We start from the raw sequence: 17,348 nt of genomic DNA on the forward strand, positions 1-17,348 counted from the left end.
TCAGAGCCCAGGAATTATTTCTGGTGTAGTTACCATTGTTTTGTAGGCAGATGTTCTCTGCAGTGAGCCAGCAAACCACTTGTTGTAAACCAAGCAGGCCAACTAGGATGGGTAATAAATGGAAATTAATTCACACAGCAAGGTTCCACAGGCACAACTGAGCTCAATGACCATTTCATTTGTTTTGGTGGTTTTGGGTCAGGGATGAATGCCGGCTAGGATACCAGGAATGCTCGGAGAACTTTGAAAAATGCCATGGGGTCTTGTACATCCACCTGATTCAATCGGTGAGGTGGATAGTGAGCAATAAACACGGAGCATAGCTGCCTTTACCTCGTTATTGTAGTCACGCTGTGAGGCTGCACGACACGTTTTGATAATGTTTCTAACAACTTTTAAAATTATTTTCTCAGCTTTCTCTGCCCCTGAAATCCAAGTACCGAGCATCTTTGAAGGAAACCTGGTTAATATTACCTGCAGTGTGTTTAATGTCTCAGGGGAACTTGAACTCAGACTGAAGAACAGAACCGACATATTAATGAATGAATCAAGCAATACTGGGCTCACTATTTACCATCCTGTGGATGCACAAGCAAAGCTAGATGGACAGCAGTACATCTGCGAGGCTGAACTGAAACTTCACTCAAAGACAACCCCTATTGTTAAACAACAGAATGCCACTCTCCGTGTCCTGTGTAAGTAGCATCACTTTGGTTACAAAAGGTTGCTGAGGTTTTATATTTCAAATGAAGACCAATGAACAATCAACTCTCTTCTACCAACTCTCCTCTTACTCCTGAACAAACTAAAATGGTCTCCTCACACTTAGCCTGCTTTCCAATGGCTCGTTCCATGACTGAGGATGATCAGATGCAGAGGCTACAGGACGGGGCAATGTGGGGCACTGTTCATTAGTGCCCAGTGCCCTGTGTCCCAGAATCATTGAGTGTGTGTCCTCAGGCCCCCACACAGCAAGGTCCATATCCTGACCAGACTATTGCGAGAGATGCTAAGTGTACACCAGACACTTCCACGTGGACAAGAGAGGGAAAATTGGATGCTGCCCAAACTGGGCTGCTGTCCTGTGAGAGATATTTAATGGGAGGAGGGGAATTCTGGAAAAGCATTTTCAATTGAGATGCTGGTACATAAATCCACAGTCGTGAAGAATGAGTAGCTAACGCTAACTGATGATGTGTTTCTCGTCAACATTCTTGTGTTATTTGACCTTTGAATATGTCTAAGATACACTGGCAAGAGGGTTCAATAGGTCCATCTAACTAGAGATCTGGGAAACTCCTCTTTGAGCAGAGAAATTAACCATTTCACCAAAGACCAGCTTTCTCTATTCTCAGAGTGGTGCTGGATCAGCTATTCAGAAACCCGATAGAGTGAACAAAAATCATTTTGCGATTTGTCAAAAGCAGCACCCAGAACTTTGCTTTTCCCCCAAAGAGTACGGGGAGATTTACTCTGCATCTCTTTTGTGCTGTATTTGACCTGGGAGTGCTTGATGGTGACACTGGGTTTTAAAATAGAAGCATGTTTTATTCTGAGCTCTGACATCTGGAGAGCAGCAGAAAGAGTGATCTGAAAATACATGAGTGTTGTCTTATTCAATTTCATGTTTTAATTTTTAATTCGAATCAACTTTACAGATGCTCCAAAAGAAGCGCCGGTATCTAAAGAACAAGAAGACTGGATTGAAGGGAAATCACAGACTTTAACATGTCATGCAGAAGGGAACCCAGCTCCCCGGGTGTCCTGGAACAAAGATGGAAAGATACTCAGCAAAGAGAAACTCCACATCCCATCAGTGCAACTGGGGCATGGTGGTCAATACATCTGCACGGCTATCAATAAGTATGGGTCCATAAACGTCTCTCTGAATGCAATCATTTTGTGTGAGTAACGGATTTTACAGGAAGTTTACTCTTTGAACAAGTTACTTTATTGTGAGGGATGTGAACAGTGTGTCTGTGTGATATCCTTAAGCAATCAGATCCAGTGAGTGGCTGTTATGCTGAGTTTATATTTACACAAAGACACTGCATTTCACTCAGGCTATACAAAATAAGAGATCACTGGGAGTAAATTCCAGACAGTTGCAGTCTCTGAACTCCAATCCAACTGTAGGGAAGACAGCTGTTCTGAACTGGCTGTTGGAAGATGGATGAGAGCACAATATGTGGCTAAGTTTGGGCATCCAGCTAATCAAAGCACTGATGTGGTGCCGTGTCAGCGATCCCGTGGGTGTGCAGGCCTACTTACATTGAGTTTTTTCTCTTTTCCAGATAAACCACAAGACATAACCATAACCATGTCAGTAAATAACAAAACTGTCTCAGGGTCTCCAGTATATGTCAGTAAAGATGCTGAGGTTACAATGACCTGCGACTCCAATGCAAACCCCTCGGCTACATTCGAGTGGGAAGACCCCAGTAACGGGAACAACGTTGAGACTGACCCTCCTGAAGTCCTCCGTATTCCCCATGCAACATCAGAACATCACGGAATTTATAAATGTACCGCTAGCAACAGATATGGAACTGAAGAGAGAGACGTGGACCTCAGAGTCGGCGCAGGTCAGTTTGTAATCTTGGTCACAATTGATAAAAAAGGAAAAACAATTGACCCTTTGAGGACTGAAGCAGCATTTCTGTTACCTCTGGGACATCGGTACGAGTGGCCCAGAGTGACACTCCCTTCCACTGGTGTCTCTTTGTGTGGAGAAGTACCTTACTCCTGCTCTGTGTTTGCTCAGACTGCCTGGGCAATAACTGGGCAGGAGGGGAGTGGCAGCTGTGAATCCACACGCTGCCAGTCCATGGTGCAGAGTGTTGGCAGCTCAGTGAACTGCCTCACATGACTGGGCGACAATTCTAACAGTGAAGGGGGCAACCCCAGTGATGAAGAAAACCAGGAAGTGCTGGAGACAATGGATGGTGCATGTTTCGGGCTGAAAGATGAATAAGAACTTTAATAGAATTAGAAGCAGAGTGCCAGCTCTCTTCCAGCCACCACATGAAGCTTGGGGCTATCTGCTCTCCACCTACCTAGCCCAGCATTCGTATAATGTGAGCCATGCTGCCACCAGGAACAGCATTGAGTAGACCATCGGAGTGTTCAAGCAACGGTTCCATTGCCTTGTCCGCTCGGGAATGGCCATACAGTACTCAGCTGAGTGGGTGTCTCTTAAAGTCGTCATCTGCTGCATGCTGAACAACTTGGCCATCATGAGGGTGCAGCCATTGCCACCTGGCATAGCTCCACCACCTCAGGACGAGGAGGAACAGGAGCGACGGAGGAGGCAGCCACTCAATTGCCCTTGTGGAAGGGCGGTCAGTGACTACCTCATCAGATTTCGGTTCCAATGAATTCCAGGTCGCATCCCGGTTGCTCAGCACGTCCCCATTATTACAACAATTTGTCATTTCATACCACACCCCAACACTGAAATGAGAGACAGCACCAAATGTGCAACATTCCAGTAATAAATTTATCAAAAAACATTAACCAGATATATATATATATACACACACACAACAACAATATTGACTAATCAGCCTTGTGCCAACCCTTACCCCCCACCCCTGCTCGTTACAATGCCTTTTCCTACTCGACTGCTCCTGCAGGGCTGGTGGAAGGCTGCTGAGTGCCAGAGACTACAGGTGGCCTTATAGGATGCCCACGACCAGCTTTGGGCTTGGAAGGTCCAGCTGTAGACTGCACCACGTCAAGCTGGGTGGCAGCAGAGTGGACTGGCTGTATGACAGACAGTGACAAGTGCAATGGCAGAGTGGCAGTGGTGGAATCAGGAATGCTGTCATCCTGCGAGAGTACAGCAGGTTCCTGTTCCACTGCCCCGGGGCATCACCTCTATCAATCTGCTGGAGCACAGATTGGTGGACTGCTGTGATACCATGAGATCCCTGGTGGACTGTGATGGAACCAGTGATGATGGCAGAATTCAGAGCTTGCGTGGCATTCAGCTGAGACTGCATGAGGGCAGTCTGAGCTTCGATGCCAGCAACCGTTGTCTGGATTATAGCACTAAGACATTGCATGGCTTCCACCTGTATTGCATTGGAAGTTGCCACATCGCCCTTGACATGCATCTGGATCCGCATGGTCGCTGGGAGTCCATCATCCTCGGCAGAGTGGAAATGATGGGCTCCATGGTGTGCGCAAAGCTCTGTGCAATGTTGGAGGTGGACTCCTCCATACTCTTGGACATCCTTGCCATTGCAACTATCATCTCGGAGTGCATGGTCATCACCTTTCTTGTGTACGCCTATCGAGCTCCTGATCTGAGTCCTGTGCAGTCGGACTCGCGCACGAACTCTCTCTCGGGGAGCTGGCTCCCGAGCTTTTCCCCCTGGCCTTGTTGCAGCCCGCTCATCTCCAGTGCAGACCCCTCGACTAAACTTGCCTCTAAAAATCGCATAGTTGTCCATACATGAGGTGGTGCCTGCAGGTGAGAGGTTCAGTGACGTGGTGCTTTGCTCTTCCTCCTCTTCTCCTTCTTCACTCTCAGTGGGGGGCTTATGGATAGGTTGCTCGTTTGGTTGATGATTATCTGTAAACATAAAGACACAAGACTCACGTTAAGCTGAGGGCAGGAATGGAGCAAGGAATGCAGACAGTATTAGAAGCTGAAAAGTGATAAAAGCTTGTAATGTGAGGGGATCAACATCATCATAGGCAGTCCCTCGGAATCGAGGAAGACTTGCTTCCACTCTAAAAATGAGTCCTTACGTGGCTGAACAGTCTAATTTGAGAACCACAGTCCTTTCACAGGTGGGACAGAGAGTTTGCTGCATGCTCCTTCCGCTGCCTGCGCTTGGTTTCTGCATGCTCTCGGCGATGAGACTCGAGGTACTCAGCGCCCTCCCGGATGCACTTCCTCCACTTAGTGAGGTCTTTGGTCAGGGACTCCCAGGTGTCGGTGGGGATGTTGCACTTTATCAGGGAGGCTTTGAGGGTGTCCTTGTAACGTTTCCTCTGCCCACCTTTGGCTTGTTTGCCGTGAAGGAGTTCAGAGTAGAACGCTTGCTTTGGGAGTCTCGTGTCTGGCATGCGAACAATGTGGCCCTGCCCAGCGGAGCTGGTCGAGTGTGGTCAGTGCTTCAATGCTGGGGATGTTGACCTGGTTGAGGACGTTAATGTTGGTGTGTCTGTCCTCCCAGGGGATTTATAGGATCTTGCGGAGACATCGTTGGTGGCATTTCTCCAGCGACTTGAGGTGTCTACTGTACATGATCCATGTCTCTGAGCCATAGAGGAGGGCGGGTATCACTACAGCCCTGTAGACCATGAGCTTGGTGGCAGAATTGAGGGCCTGGTCTTCAAGCACTCTTTTCCTCAGGTGGCCGAAGGCTTCACTGGAGGCCGTGTTGAATCTCGTCGTCAGTGTCTGTTCTTGTTGATAAGAGGCTCCCGAGGTATGGGAAATGGTCCATGTTGTCCAGGGCTGCGCCGTGGATCTTGATGTCTGGCGGGAAGTGCTGAGTGGCGTGGACAGGCTGGTGGAGGACCTTTGTCTTACGGATGTTTAGCGTAAGGTCTATGTTTTCGTACGCCTCAGTAAATACGTTGACTATGATTTGGAGTTCAGGCTCTGAATGTGCGCAGACGCAAGCGTCGTCCGCGTACTGTAGCTCGACGACAGAGGTTGGGGTGGTCTTGGACCTGGCCTGGAGACGGCGAAGGTTGAACAGGTTCCCACTGGTTCTGTAGTTTAGTTCCACTAGGGGAAGTGGGATGAGAAAAGGAGAGGGGATGAATAATTATTGCCCCCAACAGGGTCCACGTTGCCAACGGCCACGGCGCCCACCACCTGCTGCCCAATGAGTCGCAGCACTCACTCCTCCAGGTCTGAGAGCTGCTGGAGCTGTGCATCACCCCCGCCTGCTCTCTGCTGCTCCCTGCTATTGTGGGCCCTCTTGGCCTGCAAAAGAAACAAATGTGTGTGAGTCAGAGTCCAGCTATGTGTTTGGGAGATATGCCTGTCATAGTTGAATAGTTGTGATTGTAGGCAAGGTGTGGGAGGTGGATGCGAGTTTGAGTAGGTGCAGATGTTTGGTGAGTGAGTGGTGAGGTTCACATGCTGGTATGTAAGACCTGTGGAAGCTTGTACTCGCCCTGACCACCCGACTGAGGTCGTTGAATTTCTTTCGGCACTGTCAGGTTGCGTTGCACCATACTACTCGCGAAGACCTCCTGTGCTGGTTCCCTCCACATTGCCCTGAAGACCTGGGGCAATGGCCTCCTTTCAGTGGCTGGGAGCAGTGCTTCCCTCCTTCGCTCCACTTCAGCTAGCAATGCCATGTCTGTGAAGCGACGAGCTCTCTCCCTGGGATTGGGATCAACAACTGTGATTCAGTTGCTTGCAGGTCACCTTCAGAGATAGCAATGCTGAGAATGAGCATCTGCACAATGAAACATCCTCCCCTTTTAAGAGCTGGAATGAACCAGTGTGAAAATGAAAGGATCATTGCTGAATGCATTGCACCTGAAACTTACTGAGGTCATTAGCGCTTGATTTAACACTCCCCTTCCTTCCTGGAGCGCTAACGTCCAATTTAGTCAAAGTTCAGAATCTTTAACACCTGGTGCCAAAATTTCAAAAGGTAGCGCCTCAAATGGGGCGTTACTGAATTTCTCCCTCATGGATTTTGGAAATGATCACGAGTTTTGTAATAAATATATTGCTCTGGGACTGTCAATGACTTGTGTAACTGTTTTGTTGAATGTTTTCATAGATGGAAAATGGAAACGATATCTGTTGATCGCAGGAATATTAGTATTGGTGATACTAGTAATCGGTTTCGCCTGGTACATTAAATCCAGAAATGATAAAAAAGGAGGATATAAAGTAGACAGTGCAAAACCCAACAACAATCCACAGGTCCCCAGTGGAAATGAACATCAGGAGACTCTCCCTTTAAAGAACTGTGACCATAACCTGGTGGGATAACGACAATTACAACACATTTAACGAATAAAATGTTGGTGATTTTGGGGAGAAATCCCCGCGATCCTGTTGTCCATATTGTTATTGAGGGAAGCCGCTGATTGCCAAAGGCTACCTGCAGCAATTAACGTACCGACTGTAAGGGCAGCTCATTGCTGAGATTGCTCTGTATTCGAATCACTGTGTTTAAAAGTTTATTTTGATTTCCAAAAACTGGATCGTCACCTGAATTTGGTTATCTCGAGGGGTTCAGCACTGATAACAGAGATCTGTGGAAACATCTTTCTTTCCCACTAACTGAAATGAAGGCTTGATGCAAGACTTGCTTACACTGTACAATAATCTATTTCTGTTGCGCATGTTTGCTTCGGGCATAAATATTGATTTTACAATATATATTTTACAAACAGTTGTGTTTTATTCTCCAGTTCCCAAATTTGCTGGGTGTACCGAGAGTTCTGTTCCCGGAGGGACCCCTCACTACCCTTGGCCTCAGTGACCTGACACTGAAGATAGTCCCGGCTATTTCAGAAGGTCTCCTCCAACTGCCGGTTCCTTTGCTGCTCCCCAGCTAATTCGGCCAGCAGGTTGTCCCCAACCACAGCCCGGATAGCAGAGAGCTCCTCTGATTTTTGAAGACTCTGTTCCAAGTCCTTCACCCGCTGGTCGAGCTTTCGGACTTGGCGGGTGAGGCAGATAAGCCAGATGGCCTTTTCCACCCTGTGGTTGTGGTCCTTCCCTGCTATCCACTGAGCAGCAGCATCCACTGGGCGCTCTGCCCGAGTGAGGGCTTGCACCCAAGGTTTGGTGAGGTTCACCTTGCCAAAAATGTATGAGGAAATTCTCTCCTCCATTTTAGTTTCCTCTCTTATCACCTCATCTGTTATATTAACATCTCCTGTTTGCTTATGTCCCTTCGTGGTCGCCATGTTCTGTAAGGGGTTTTCACAGGGTTGTTGTGCCTTGGGTGTCTCTCTCTGAGCTTCTGCCCTCACAGCTTATGCCTGGCCTGTGAGGTACCCTGAGTGCTGCAAGAGCACCCCTGGAGAGACTGTGTCCACAGCTTATGAAGGGGGTTTTGAGACTCATGCGTCCCCACAGCTTATGCCTAGCCTGTGAGGCACCTGTGAGTGTCAAACACTCCTAACCCCATCTTCCCTAGCCTGTGACACACAGTTGAGCATTTTCGAGGCGCTCCTAGCTTCCCTTACACGGTTCTGACATAAGACTCACGATCAGGAAATGTAATACAATAGAACTGAGACAAGGTGATTCCAAGAGGAACTTTAGGCTTCCAATTTATTTGGCAAGGTGTAACTCAACAAACAGCAATACACCAACAAAACAATCCCCCTAAATCCCACTAAAACGGACCCAACGAAAATCTTTACACCAGTTTAGCAGTACAATGCCCAACCTCCCACCTTTCCTGGCCTAACTGAGTTGGGAGTTCTGTGGACCAGAGGTTATACTCACTACTGTGCCTTCCGCAGTCTGGTGGTTTGTTTCTTCTATCTTCGGTGTCTTCGGACACTGGTTTTCCTTCAGTGTCGAGAGGCTTGTGGTTGTGGTTGTTGGATGACGAGGGCAAGGAAAATCATCACTTCTTATTCACTACGTCAGAAACCCCTTTTTTTACAGCCAGATTATCCAGTCCGCCTCTCCTGCTGAAGTCGATTCTTCTTATTGGTGGACTTTTTGATTTTGAAAAATGCAGCAGTTTTAGGTTTTTAGGTTTTTTTTTCCACTGATCTTAACCTACTCAAGGTTTGAGTGGGTGTTGATTGCATTGGCCGCCTGTAGCCATTGTGCTAGTCTGGCCTGAGCCAGATATTTCTATGCCTGATGAAAAAGGTGTTGGAATATGTATGTGGCATTGTTTAAATGCTAATGTTTTCAAGGGGCAAGTTTCGAGGGTATACAGTTCCCAGACAATTTGATTAGTTCCAATGTCCAAACTGGCCCTTTTGATATTGACCCCACCCCTTTTCTTGCAGACCCAACATACATCTTTTAAAAAATCCCAAATTCGATTAAAGTTTGTAGTTTCTTCCATGTGCACTTTAGGATTTCAAACTTTCTGGTAGATAGTTCCAAATTAAATTCCCTTTCCTATGAGTCCAAACACTGGGGGGGGGTCTCCATGAATGCACCCCCTTTTATCCCCTGCAGGCCTTGTCTGCTCTTTTAAAATTCATTTGTGTCCCAAAGTTTTCCTTCCATCGGTTTCAATTCACAGCACAGACTGATCCCACAGCCCTTTTCCTTCTGGGTAAAATGAGGGGGTTTTCATCCTCCCCTACATAATCCCCCATCTGACACAGTCAGACACCACTCGAGTGTGTCAAAGTTCAGGGTGGTGAGAAAACCCTCGGTCTCCCAAATTGCCCAACTTTCCCCAGTTTAACTCTAAACTGATCCCGTCGATATATATCGTAATTCCTTTTAACGCGGTACTAAACACAGAAATCCAACAGGTTACAATACACGACAGCAACATACATATATCTACTTAAGGTTACAGCAGTAATTGTACATTGAGTCTCATTTCAATCTCAAACGTAAAACAAAGAAACCTGCCCTGCAAACTCCCCAGGAGCCATGTATGAAAAACACAGTCATCCCTGGAAATAACAAAACCGCCTAAGTGTCGCGGTCAAGCTTTGTTTACACACCTTGAGTGTTTAGCAACGGCTCTCCTGGCTGTGTAGTAGCCTGAGGAACTGCGTTCTTTTTCTTTTTCTCCTGAGCTTACAGCTTGTAACTAGCAGATAAGCTACAATCAGGAGTTGGCCGATCACCAAGGCATGCGATCCCACCCGGATCCATGCAGGTATGTCTGCCCGTATTCCCAAATCCCACCATGCTGGGGGTTTAATATGGGCAATCTCCCCTGCTAGAATTTCAGTTTTCTGCTCCATGGTGTAAAAATGTTTCTGTGACAAATCCATTGCCTGGAGGAGGGCTGTAAGTTTCTCAGGTAGTGGGGCAATGGGATAGCCAAACTGGGCGACATATTGTTGTAGATGGCTGAGGTTGTTTTGTACCGTGAGGTGAATCGTGGAAGGTTCAGGGATGGGTGTGATTCTGGTGTGTGCCACTTGAACCTCTGCCCTGGGTTTAAAGCAAAAGCTGCTGTACAGTATTGGACACCACCTTCCCGGTCCGTGTTCATACCGTTGGGCACTTGTGGTGACACAATATGTCCCACCGCCTACATATGCTACCTGTGGAGGCATGTGGTTAGGGGCCATTACCTCCATTGTGCAATTGATAGGCTCTGCCCCAGCAGTGCTGAACCCGCAATGTGGCCTTGCAAAAGCGTTCAAGTGCTGGGGGCACAGGATTACCTGTGCTCCCCTGCTCCGACAACCCGAGAGGTCTGTACCTGTCACAGTGTGCTCCCACATTGTGACATAAGGTGGGACCTCTTGGAATCGAACTTGCACCCCTCCACGAATGACTCCTACATTCTCCACTCGGTACAGGGGTGCTGGTCGTGGGGACGCCCCCATCACGGGCATCCTGACCACCACACCCATGATGGTATGGTTTGACTTTCCACAGTCCACCGGTACCGGGTAGGCTTCCGACGCTACATGAAGTTGGCAAGGACTCAAAACATTGTCATAAGGGTGCAGTGCTGCTAAGTGCTGGTTGCTGATCCAGGAGGGGACCTGTCCCTGTCTCAGATCCTCGAGGTTACTCCGTCCCTCTCCCAGCAACCAGGCCCCATAGAGCACACACACCTCATTTTGGGCAGCTTGATCGGAGGCGTTTCTATCCTCCCGAATCAAGGTGTTTACAGCCCTGGCCTGCGCCTCCAATTGAGAGATAATCTCCTTTTAAGTGAACTGTCATTGCCACCTCTTGGTGGAGCGCGGATCCCACGACGGTATTCTCGTCCCCCAGGACTTTGTGCAGCTGATTCTTTAACCCATTTATCTGGAGGGCCAGCTGCATGTTATCCAAACTGTTTATGGCAGACGCCCCGGTGTTAAACCCCGTAAGAATGTCATTTAAAGTGCCACGCTTCTGCCTGCCCGGTTTGGCCCTATCCCACTGTTTATACAAGTCTGTCACACTGACATCCCCGAAGTCCAGTTCCTAACTTCCGGAACATCTCCCGCAGCAGAGCCTGGTCTAACAGCTCGGTTTCCCGGGGACACCACGTAGGTAGGCGGACTTCTGTCAGATTTAGCACCACTGATGTCACCGTGCAGTGTACCCCCTGATAAAGTAGTTTCTCGGTAGGGACCAACACTAAACCATTCCCCGGCCCCCTGGTTATTGTCGGGCACTCGTGTGGGATGGTGGGCTTGGCCGTGGGTGGGGGTTTTCTTTCCCGAACTACAAGTTCGGTGGCGTTTACTGGTACCCGGGGATTGGGTACCAGTAAACGCCTCCCCGCTGCGATCCCATCCCACCCCATCCACGACATCCTGCCCCCACCTATAGAAAGCAATGGAGACCCCCTCTGAACACACGCGAGTGGATCCCCACATACACAAATAAATTCCTTGGTCGTATGCCCACCATTTCTCCCAGCACACCGTTACCCCGCCAGATGACCCCATGATGGTTCGGTAGGTATCATTATCCAGACGTTCCCAGTCCGAGTGTCGGTCTCACATGTCCCTCTTGAGCTTTCTGAGCCACCACCACCGTCCCAGAGGTATGTCCCCTTGGCAAGTTAGGCATACCTTCCTGCCTTCTGTCACTCTCACTCTGGAAGTGGCCACAGTGATCTCCGGGCAGGGGACGGAGGCCTCTCCGTAGGTAAAGTCCTTATGGTTGGAGTACTTGGTGGAGTTCGATCCCAACCACCCCTCATGGCCATCTCCCCTCATGGGAGTAGGTGACCCGGCCATCCGCCGTCGGAGTCCCTTCTCCTGTGGTCACTGTCGGCGCTCTGCCCCCGGAGCATCCGAAAACCAGGGAGTCCTCGGTGTCCCCTCGGTGCCCGGTGCAGATCCTTAGCGATACCAGCATCACTAATGTCCAGTAGGGAGGTGTTGACATCTGAAAGGCAAGAAGAACATGGCCTTGCCTTGAGAGACCTCTCCAGGCTCGGCCCACTTAACATGTTCCAAACACAAAAATGCTGTACCCAACCGTCACTGCCTTACCTAAACACATATACACACAACACAAAGTAACAAAACAGGAAGGGAAAATATACACACCGCCACCCGTCCCCGGGTGGCCAGGCTATATCCTGTCACTGTACAGGCGTCGTCGACCACTTGGTTGACCGTACCCTAGGGACCAGGATGCCCTCCGCTGAGGGGCCCGTATGGTCCCCCTTAATGAGTCTTGTGCTGCCCTCCCGAGCCCCGGATAATCGGTGGGAGACCCTTGCTAGCAGAACAGAGCACCCTCCCTGTTGTCTTTCGCCGTATCGGTCTGGGGCGGGAGGCTAAGTAAACAGGGGACCACGGTGCCCTGGGCTGTGACACTCTGTTACTCCTCCTTACTGTCGGTGCAGAGTCCCACGTTATGGGCTGCAATGCCATCTCCTCCATCTCTTGGGCTAGCCCCAGCTGATCCACCATGGGAGGTTCAGATTCCCCTTGAACCTTGCTAATGGTAGAGCCTTTCTCCCTACTTCTGTTAGTGGGCTGGGAACCTCTACCCAGTGGTGGGATAGCCTTACAGGAGCAATGAACCAGCCCCGGCTGTAGAGCTTCGGGGCCCGCTGCCTCCTCCGGAGCCTCCAAATCCACCGGGGCCTGTTCTTCCCCCAGTGCCTGATTCCCTTCCCTTGCTCGTCCCCTCTGTTTTTTACCTCTTTTGGGGTCAAACAGTTTACACTGATCAATGTGATACCACTTCACCCGGCGAGGTAATCGAACCGCATAGACCATAGGGCTAGCCTTGTCGACTATGCTGTATGGTCCCCTATATAATGCTTCAAATACCCCGACCCGAGCATAGTTCCTCACCATGGCCTGGTCCCCTATCTCCCATTCGTGGTGTTTGCTGGGTTCTAGCAGCAATCGGTTACTCTGATGCTGTCTGCCCATGTTACTAGCAGCCTGCCAGTGAATCTGTTTGAGGTGTTCAAACAGGTTCCTGACAAACTGGTCCCGGTTCACCTCTCGGAGCTGCCCTTCGGTGAGAACCGGCGCCAACACATGCACTGGGGTTCTCATGATCCGGCCCGTCATCAGCTCATGGGGTGAGTACCTTGTGCTCTTTGACTGACTGGCCCGGATTCCCATGAGGACCAACAGTAAGACCTCCACCCACTTGTTCGGTGAGTCTCCCGTCTCCTTGCGCAGCCTTTCCTTTAGGGTCCGGCTCAGGTGTTCTACGGGGCCTGAGGACTGAGGGTTGTAGGCGACATGCCATTTGGCTCTTATCCCCAGCACCTTTAGGGTGGCCTGCATCACCTGGCCGGTGAAGTGGCTTCCCCGGTCGGACTCCACGATTTGAGGTAGACCCCACCGAGAGAACACCTCCCTCACCAGGATTTTTGCAGTCCCCACCGCGGTAGCTGTTTGGCAAGGGAAGGCTTCCGCCCACTTGGAAAACACATCCACCAGGACGAGGCAGTATTTATAACCTCCCTGGGCGGCCGGTAGGGGTCCGATATAGTCGATCTGGATCGACTGCCATGGTCCCTCTACCCACCTGACATGTCCCACAGACGCCTTCCTTTTCTGAGGGTCTGGGTTGTTTGCAGCACAAACCAGACAGCCTGCACAGAAGTTGCGGACGTCTTCTCGGAGGTCTGGCCACCACCCTGCCTTTTCTACCCGTTGCCAGGTAGATTCCAGCCCAGGGTGTCCCGCACCTGGACCCTCATGGGCCAGCTGAAGGAATTCCCTCCGGTGTTGTGGCGGCACTACCCATTTGTCCCCTTTAAACAACATGCCTTCCCGCACTGTATGGACCCTCCGCCTTTCCCCCCCTTTTGATAGCAGCCAAGGCAGCCTTCAGGACCGGATCCTGCATCTGGACTACTTTAAGGTCCGGAGCCGGAGCCGCCCCTACGCTCCCTTGTGTCCCTGGCTTGCTTCTTGCTGCTGCTATCCTACCTGTCTCGTATGGGTCCCATGGGCGACCTGTGTGAGTACCTTCCCTTGCCAGCAGGTCTGCCTGCTGGTTACCTTCCCCCCGTGGCTCAGTTTTGGAGTGGACCTATACCTTATGGATATATACATCCCCGGATTCTCCCACTGCAGCCACGATCTTTTCTAGCAGGGGTTTGGTCACAAGGGGCTTCCCATCTGCAGAGGTGTACCCCCGGCGTGACCAAATCGCCAGATACTCTGTACATGAATTGCAAGTGAACATGCTGTCCGAGCAAATCGTGTATGGGGTAGGGAATTCCTCGGGGTGTGTGACCACATACATCACCGCCGAGAGTTCCGCCTGCTGGACGCTCAGGGTGCATGGGAGTTTAAGAGCCAAGGCAATTCCTGTCTTGGGATCCCAAACTCCGCAGCCCGTGAGTCTTGTACCCGCGGACACTGAACTGGAGCCATCAACATAGATCTCGCGGCCTGTGGGGTGTATCCCTGCCCGAAATCCAAAGTTAATGTCCCACACTCCCTCCACAGAGCATCGATGCGGCTGCCCTGGATAGATTAAATTTGCTGCGAGCCTGGGCTCGCAGAGGCCCTTGACCTTTAAAGTCATTTGGGAGAGGAGGAGGGTCCAGCGAGTGATTCTAGCACTGCTCACTGTCCCGTCCTTAATTCTCCCGTCCAATAGCATCTGCGTCGGGGTATGATGGGTGAGGTGTGTAATGGGGGATATTCCGCTAAAGATCTGAGCTCTCTTTACTGCCCAGTGGGTGGCAAGCAAGTGCCTCTCACAATTGGAGTATCCCTTTTCTACCCCCGTGAGGACCCTGGAGGAGTACACCACTGGTCTCAGCTGACCGTTTCGCCCCTGGAGCAACACTGCACTTAAGCTGTCACCACTGGCTGCCACCTCCAGGAAGAATTCCTCCCCCCCATCAATTGCCCCGAGGGCTGGTGCTACCTGCAGGTCTCTCTTAAGACGGACAAATGCTGCCTCACAGCCCTTGTCCCATTCCCACTCGACCCCCTTGTGTAGGAGTCTGAGCAGAGGGGCGGCAGTGGCTGCATAGTCCTCGATGAAGTCCCTACAGTAGCCAGTGATTCCCAGGAAAGACCTTACCCCCGACACATCCCTAGGGACAGGGAGTTCCTGCACTGCCTTTCTTCTAGCCTCATCAATGGCCCTTTCTCCTGCCCTTATCGTCAGGCCCAGGAATTTTACCTCTCCTAGACCTATCTGGGCTTTCTTGGGGTTAACTTTAAAACCCCCTTCCTTCAGTAAGACCAGCAGTTCGGCCAGCAGTGGACCGTGTTCCTCACTGCTGTCTGTGAACAACAACAGGTCGTCCACATACTGGACCAGTGGCTGAAGCCTTTTAAGCAGTTCGCCATGCATTGGTGAAAGGTGCTGGGACTATTATGAAAGCCCTGTGGGAGGCAGCTCCATGTATACTGCTGTTCCCGGAAGGTGAAGGCAAACTTGTACTGGTCTTCAGGGATAGACCAGAACCCGTTGGATATGTCCAACACTGAACGTGGTTGCGGATGCAGGGATTTCCCCGATCAGATCCGCAACCGCCGCTACTGTGGGGGCACAAGCTGGGATGTTTTTATTGAGCACCCTATAATCCTCCAAGAATTGTCTGGTTTCCTAACCGGCCAAAATGGGGAGTTGACATGGGTGGCTATGGGTCTCAAAACACCCTGCTCGACAAGCGAGCTTAAAGCTGTCTCCAAGTCTGCTTCTGCCTCTCGGGGAAAGCCATACTGCTTTTGCGGGCGGGACATGGGATCCCCATCTATTTGAACCTCCACTCCTGTGACTCTCCCACAGTCGTGTTTATGGGTGGCAAATGCTGCAAGATTTGCTTGCACATAGGCCCGGTACTCGGCCGGAGTGTTACCGACCAGAACCTCCGGGTCGTAACCCCCTTTTGGCTTCATTGTACACAGAGTCCCTTTTCCCTGTTTCTTATCAATAACCATGACTTCTCCCTCTGCTCCCGTGCCCACTGTGCCCCATAGACAGTGATTCCTCAAGTCTACTAGGATCTGGCGAGCGATGATAAAATCAGCCCCCAAAATCCCTTTTCCCACCTGCTCCCAGTTCATCAGGACGCACTTCCATTGTGTTTGGAGTGCTCCTAAACGAACTGCGAGCGGGACTGAGAAAAACCCAGCCTTCTCATTACCTGTGAACCCAACTAGTTGATACGGCACCCCGTTTGATAGAGGTGAGGTTGCGGGGTCCTCCGAATGGACTATCGTGCTGGAAGCACCAGTGTCCAAAAGGTAAGTACCCAATACACCCTCAACCTCCATCTTGACCCAGGGTCGTCCCCAGGGGTCGTATTCTAGTGGGCACAGGTATACAGGCTGGGTCTGGGCTAGTCACGGCCTCTGTACTGGCAGGGTTGCCGGTGCTTCCCTGCCTGTTGCCGTGGCTACCTTCCCAGTCCCCTCCAGCGCTGTCCTCACTGCAGCTCCTATCTGGTCAAGGGATGGTGAGAAGCTCGCTTCACTTCCCCCACTCTGGGCAGCTCCTGAAGGACTTCTCCCCCCCATATCTCTTTATTGGGCTCCTGCAATCCCTTTTAAAATGCCCAGCTTTCCCGCACCCATAGCACACTCCCTCCTCATCAGACGAGCAGCCACCCTCCTGGTGCCATTCCCTTTTGGGAATCGAGTTGGGTTTTACTTCATTTACCCGACCTTTGGAGGTTTTCTCCTCCTCCTCTCCTCCATTCCGTTGGACCAGTGCCAGTTGCCTGACCACTGCTTCCTCGGTGAGGTTGGGGTCCCGGGAATCGAACCACAGTTCTACCCTGGCCTTGAGCCGGGGCAAGCAGTTTGCCACCAGCATCCTCAGCCAGCGGCCAGTGTGTACCGCGGAAAGATTCGCCCGGTTGAGGAGCTCCCCACAGGCTGCGTGGTATACCACCCACAGCCTGTCCGCAAACGCCTGCGGGGTTTCCCCTGCGAGCTGCCTTGTCCTTTCGACCCGTTCGAAAGGACTGCCGTCATCGAAGCCCATAGCCTCAAGGACGGCCCTCTGGACCTCAGTAAATTCTGCCGGTAGGGCCTGGTACAATTTGCTGTCCAGAGAGAAGAGCAGCAGCTTGGCTGTCTCTTCCTCGTCGCACCCATTAATTTCCCCTGCCTGCATCACCTCCATGAAGTGCATAGACGGGTCCCAGCTGCGAGTGAGTTTGGCCAAATGGGCCAACATGGCCCTGAGTGATTGAACTCCATGGGGAATAATAAAGTCGCTCTCCAGCGCTCCCGACCTTGGCCACCTCCCTGTGGAGGACCGTACTTGCGCTGCCTGACCGGGCACA

The 17,348-nt window shown here is 50.9% G+C and overlaps 1 protein-coding gene across 10 annotated transcripts in view; it reads left to right on the forward strand.

Moving 5' to 3' along the window:
* LOC139237875 (hemicentin-1-like) overlaps nucleotides 1-17,348 on the forward strand; it is a 276,696-nt gene that overhangs the window by 81,571 nt on the left and 177,777 nt on the right. For all 10 annotated transcript variants that reach the window (XR_011588538.1, XM_070867124.1, XM_070867125.1 and 7 more), the window contains exons 11-13: nucleotides 414-695; nucleotides 1,659-1,904; nucleotides 2,295-2,585. Coding sequence is in view for 9 of the 10 variants with exons in the window: in XM_070867124.1 (XP_070723225.1) it covers nucleotides 414-695; nucleotides 1,659-1,904; nucleotides 2,295-2,585 (819 nt within the window). In the remaining variant the exon portion in view is untranslated. The remainder of the gene's footprint in view (nucleotides 1-413; nucleotides 696-1,658; nucleotides 1,905-2,294; nucleotides 2,586-17,348) is intronic.

Source organism: Pristiophorus japonicus, chromosome 24, assembly GCF_044704955.1.
Source record: "Pristiophorus japonicus isolate sPriJap1 chromosome 24, sPriJap1.hap1, whole genome shotgun sequence".
NCBI classification, from domain to species: Eukaryota; Metazoa; Chordata; class Chondrichthyes; family Pristiophoridae; genus Pristiophorus; species Pristiophorus japonicus.